Consider the following 6000-nt stretch of genomic DNA (forward strand, 5'->3'; position numbering starts at 1 on the left):
TCAAGGAGCACAGCAAGTACACCAATAAGATGAGGACAAGTAGGTAGTGAGGAAGTAACAAGATAATGTGTCTCAAGGCTTTGTGAACCTTAAAGTGTAGCATATGAGAGGCAATATGTCACAGTGGATAGAGAACTTGACTCAAAGTCCAGGAGACCTAGGTTCAAGTCCCACCTCTGATAGATACTGGTTGTGTGACCCTGGGCAAGTCATTGATCTGGGTGACTCTAAGACTGATCTGCATGGATAGATTCTTCAGCCAGTAGTTTCCTATACTAATTAAATCACAGATCAAAATTCCTATCCCTAAACATTGTAACTATATAAATGATTCTTAATATTAATAATACTAATGATAGGGTAGGTGGTATAGTGGATAAAGCACTGGACCTGGAGTCAGGAAGACATGAGTTCAAATCCAGCTTCAGATATTTAGTTTGTGACTCAAGGGGCAGGGCAAGTCATTTAACCTCAGTTTGCCTCAGTTTCCTCCATTACAAAATGAGGGCCCTTCTAGGGAGAATTAAATTAGACCATATCTATAAGTGCTTAGCTCAGTGCCTGGCACATAATGGGAGCTTAATAAGTGCTCATTTCCATTCTTCCTTATCTAAGATCAAAGAGGTCCACACAGAACCATCTAGGATATATAAGGAGATAAATCACTTTTAGGTGGAAGAAAGTCAGGAAAGGCTTCTAGGCTTATAGAATTTAGACCTATAAAGGACTGGGGAGACCATCTAGTTTAACCTCCCTCATTTTAGATGGGGAAATTGAAATCTATCAAGGGGAAATGACTTATCTAAGGTCACTTAGCTTAAGTCAATTGCAGAACTGAGACTCAGATCCCCCAGACTCCCAATAGCAGGTCTCTTCCCACTACATCAGTAATGGCAATCCATTTAAAGACCTTAGAGACTGAGTGCCCAAACTGCAACTCTCATGCTGCATGCAAGCCCCCTTCTTACCCCAGTCAGGGGAGGAAGTGCTTCTATTGGGCTGCTGGGCAGAGGGGTGGTGAAGTGAGGAATTCCCTCAGGCACATGGAGAGGAGGAGGGGAGCAGCCCCCTCCAGCACACTTTAGCACAGATGCCATAGGTTCATCAACATAGCACTAGATTTAGATCATGCTACCCTTTCTATGGAGATGTCACCTGAGCTGAGTCTTGGAAGAAAAAGATTTTCTTTCTTTTTTTTTAATCCTTCTTTTCTATCTTAGAATCAATACTGTGTATTGGTTCCAAGGCAGAAAATCATTAAGGACTAGGCAATGGGGTGGTTAAGTGACTTGCCCAGGGTCACACAGCTAGCAAGTGTCTGTGGCCAAATTTAAACTCAGGACCTCCCATCTCCAGACCTGGTTCTCAATTCACTGAGTTACCCAGTGGCCCCAAGAAAAGGATTTTCAACAGACCTCTACCCTGGAAGACACAGTTGATTTCTAGGTTTGCAGAGCACTTCATATACTTATCTGGTTACAATACGCCTTGTAACACAGTTGTGTGAGATCACTTCTCTATAACATTATAAACTCCTTGAAGGCAGGGACTGATTTTTAATTTTCATCTTTGCCTTCTCTGCACATAGTTCTGTAAGTGTACTATACCTGGGTTCAAGGCATGGAAGATGGTCTCTAGAGAGGGAAAGAAGAAGGGCAGATTGAGAACAGAGAACAGACAGGACTGCAATAAAAGAAGACTTAGGTGGAGTCAATTCAAAAAGGAGTTAAATACCAAGCTAAAATGAAGACGTAAGTCACATGCTATTTAATTTCTCCTATTTGTCATTGTTCCCCATTTTAGGCAGAGATACTAGAGTGGTTGGCCATTTCCTTTTCCAGCTTGTTTGGCAGATGAGGAAACTGAGTCCAACAGCGTGAGAAGTGACTTGCCCTGAGTTACACAGCTAGTAAGTGTCTGAGGCCAGATTTAAACTCACAAAGGTGAAACTTTCCTGACTACAGGTCTGCACTGCATCATCTGGCTGCCCTATTTCATTTATAGTGAGCTCATACCATCAGTCATCATCACTGCTGACATTTATGTAGAGGTTAGACATGTGATTCTATTGATAAAGGGAATTCCTGAAAAAGGAAACTGTGTACCAGAGAGCAGGTTAGTTTTAGGAGGATTGCCTGAGGGCTTGAGAAGTTAAGATATCTATCTGCCCAGGATTAGGAGCTCAGTATGTGCCATAACTTCTCTACACCCTAGGAGACATTTTTTCTTCTTTTTCCTAAAATCCTCTTGTCTTAGTATCAAGTCTAAGACAGAAGTGCTGTAAGGGCTAGGCAAATGGGTTAAGTGATTTTCCCACAGTGGCACAGCTAGGAAGTGTCTGAGGCCACATTTGAACCCAGGACCTCCCGTCTCTGGTTCTTACTCTCAATCCACTGAACCACCTAGCTGCCCCCTCCTTATACTTTTCTAATTCACTTAACTATAATTTGTTTTATTGTTTCATTCATGTCTAACTCTTCATGACCCCATTTGGGGTTTTCTTGGCAAAGATACTAGAGTTGCCATTTCTTTCTCCTGCTTATTTGACAGATAAGGAAACGGAGGCAAACAGTGTAAAAAGACTTGCCCAGAGTCACACAGCTAGTTAAGTATCTGAGGCCAGATATGAACTCACGAACATGAGTCTTCCTGGTTTTAAGCCCAGAGCTCTATCTGCTGCTCCCCACTTAGTATTTGTCACACATCTTTCTCCTAGATTGCAAACCGAACTCTAGCCACAGTAGACAATTAGTTTTGAAAGACAAACCTTTTGAAATCTAGGATTCACAAGTTGGTTAAAAAAAAATTCCTCTTCCCAGAGGAAATTGCTTTTGAAAATGTCTTAACATTGCCTTCATTGCCCAGCAGATAATTGCATTTAGTAGATGAAATTAAAGGTCTTTAAGAGCTAAAGAAATGAATTTTTAAGAACCAAATTTTGAAATTCGAGGCAGGTAGAAGTGGCAGCCATGTTAAATCAGGCCCTGTCTGTCTACTCCATATTATATAAAGGTGAAATTGATGCCAGTGATAGAAAGGTTCAAGTGCTTCCCTCTGATTCTAACCACTCCAACCCCAAGGACACCTCCTAGACTAACTCTGGGAAGGTAGTGAACTAACCCAACTCAGTCACAACCTCTATTCTCCCCAGGGGAGAAAAGATGTCCATCAGTCTCCATCTGGCTATGGGAATCCATCTGGATTCCCTCCACACCGAGGAACTGAGAATTTCCTGGGCTCAGACTGACTCCCCAGCATCTGGTCCACGATCGAGAGCACTTCTCCAGATCACACTAGCATCCCTGGCCAGGCAGGCCACAACCCTTGGCAGAAAATGCTAAACACAATTTGGAAATATAAAGCTTTCCTGTTATGATCAAGGCTTAGCCAATATACAATCCCTCCGGACTGAGCTCTTCCTCCCCCCTTCTCTGTTCTGAGCCACTAGGAAGCTCCACCCCTCTGATACCCTTAATTGTCCTCTTGTTAAAGCTATTGTTATTTCCAATCTACAGAGTCCTTTGGATGGTTCTAAGTGCTTTCACCATCCAAAGTCACAAGCTGGTTTTGATTCTCACAAGATAGCCATAGTACAGAGAGGAAAGCAGTCTCTGGGATCAGAGGACCAAACTCAACCTCTGACACAATTTGTGTGGCTGTGGCTAAATCACCTCCTTGGTGCCTCAGTTTCTTCATCTGTAAAAATGAAAGGAATTGGACTAGGTGGACTCTATAATCTCTTCCAGCTCTCAAACTATGATCCTCAGATATTTTATCCCCATTTTACAAATAAGGAAGCCAAGAGAACTAACAGAATAGGAATAGCTGATATTTCCATAGCACAAAGAGCTCTCTTTATAACCCGATGAAATCTACATGGAGGTGGAGGGTAAGGATTATTTATCACCAATTTTGCTAATAAAGAATCCTGAAATCCAGAAAATAAGATAACTTAACCAAGGTTATACAGTCAACCAAGGGCAAAACTAGGCCTTGAAATGGGGTTGTTGGTGGTGGGGAACTTGGGCCTCCCAAATATAGTACTTTACATATAGACATGGAAAACCTTCAATGAAAGGGACCCTCAAGGCCATTCAATTCAATCTCTACATTTTAGAATAGAGGTAACTAAAGGTCAGAGAGAGGGGAATATCTTTGCCTAAAACCACTGGGAGAGAACTGTAATTAAAACTCAGATCTCTGGATTCCCTAAGGGCTCCTCTGAAAAATGCTAAACTTTCATTTGCATTCTAAAGTGGATAGAGGATACACAGAAACAAGTCCCAGCCGCCTCTTTCTTACAAGGGGAAAGGGAAGGAAATAAGTATCTATATTGCACCTACCATGTGCACTGAGCAGTTTCACAAATTTTGTCTCATTTGTACCTCACAACAGTCTAGAAAAGCAAGTGTTATTATTAGCCCCATTTTACAGTTGAGGTAAGCAGGGCTTAAGGGATCAGGATCACACAGCTAGTGAGTGTCCAAGGTTGGATTTGAATTCATGTCTTCCTGACTCCAGACCCAGTAGTCTATCTACTTTATCACTTGCTGCCTCTGAAGGTTTTATTCCATATTTAAAGGGCTAGAATTAGCCTTCTGGATTTATAGGCGAATTATCTCTATGGTCTTCCGCTCTAGTTACTATAGGATATATTGAGAGGAGAGCATGGGGCTAGAGATCAAGAGATCTAGTTTCTTGTCCCCAGTCCTCCCCATGTAATGGCAAGTTATTTTTCTTCCCTGCACCTTGATTTCTCCAGCTGTAAAATAAGGGGCTCTAAGGACTCATCTGGCACTAACATTCTTTATAGGGAACCGTTGAATGTGGAGCCAAAAAGGGCCCTTGACATATAACCCATTGCCTTCTGTAACACACTGAACACATGAGGAAAGTGAGGTCCTGCAAAGCTGTGCCTTCCACAACCCACATGGGCAGCAGAGAGCAGAGCTGGGATTCAAACCCAAGCCTTTTGACTCCCAAACCCATGCTTGCTCCATTGTGCCCTGGGTTCTCTTTCTCAAAAGTCCCACCATTCCCCAGTCCTAATCCTCAATCTTCTTTGTTCCGACGTCGGCCAGCCTCTGGCTGTCCCGGTTCTCCGATCCATTCTCCAGATCTGACAGTGCCTGCTGCCCAGGGTCCCTCTCAGCCCTAATCCTCCGCGCTTTTCCAAGCTTTTCACTTTCACAGGCTCCGGCAAGGTTTCCCTGCAGCGCCAATGTTTATGGTTCTGAATGGTCCCAGCCTGAATGCCTAGCCTCCACCCAAGCTGTGAATTCAAACAACAGCTCCATCCCGCCCGGCCCTGGATGCAAATGCGGCCCCCAGCGAGGGGGAGCACACCTTGGAGGTTCCCCCCAAGGAATGGGCTGGCCAAGAGCCAGCAATGGGGACCTGGGGCTTCCTAGTCCTCCGTTCCTTCCCCTTCCCATTCACCCGACCACCCTAGGCTCCCAGCTCCCCGCGCTCACTTTAGGCTTGTCAAACACTGGTGGCTGGTTCTTAGTGATTGTCTGCATCCTGGCCCTCTGCCGCTTCAGCTAGTTTTCTGCTGGGGGGTTCCTGTCTCGGCCTCGCGCGCTGCCACCCCTATTTTAACCGGGCTCTGGGGCTCCGGCCCGCCCCCGGCCCAGCCCTGGCCCCGCCTCCTCCACGCCCCTAGCCTGCCTGCTCCTTCCTCCCCAGCCCGAGGCTACGACGCTCCCTCCCCAGAGAGGCTTCGTAGGCTGCCTCCAGAAGAAAGATCCAAACATCTGAAGCATCTGAAGGAAGAAGCCGCCGCCTCTACTACTGATAGTTACTCCCAGGTTTCCAGGAATTCAGCTCTGATTGGGTGCCAGGGGCCAGGGCCATGTGGGCCTAGGGAAGGAACCATAGGAAAACCGTGGCATCCCTAATGACAAAGTAGGACTGTATAGCCCCAGAGCCCTGGCCTGGAAGCTAGGAGGCGAGGGGTCAAGTTCTGACAGCTAGTAATTTGCTATAAGTCCTTTGGCA

The 6000-nt window shown here is 45.1% G+C and overlaps 1 protein-coding gene across 1 annotated transcript in view; it reads right to left on the reverse strand.

Moving 5' to 3' along the window:
• The window catches only part of ADA (adenosine deaminase), a 28824-nt gene extending 23195 nt beyond the window's left edge, over window positions 1–5629 (reverse strand). The window contains exon 1 of the mRNA XM_056813010.1: window positions 5475–5629. Coding sequence (XP_056668988.1) covers window positions 5475–5522 — 48 coding nt within the window. The 5' untranslated portion in view covers window positions 5523–5629. The remainder of the gene's footprint in view (window positions 1–5474) is intronic.
• Between the last annotated feature and the right edge of the window lie 371 nt (window positions 5630–6000).

The sequence above is a fragment of the Monodelphis domestica genome, chromosome 1, assembly GCF_027887165.1.
Source record: "Monodelphis domestica isolate mMonDom1 chromosome 1, mMonDom1.pri, whole genome shotgun sequence".
In the NCBI taxonomy this organism is placed as follows: Eukaryota; Metazoa; Chordata; class Mammalia; order Didelphimorphia; family Didelphidae; genus Monodelphis; species Monodelphis domestica.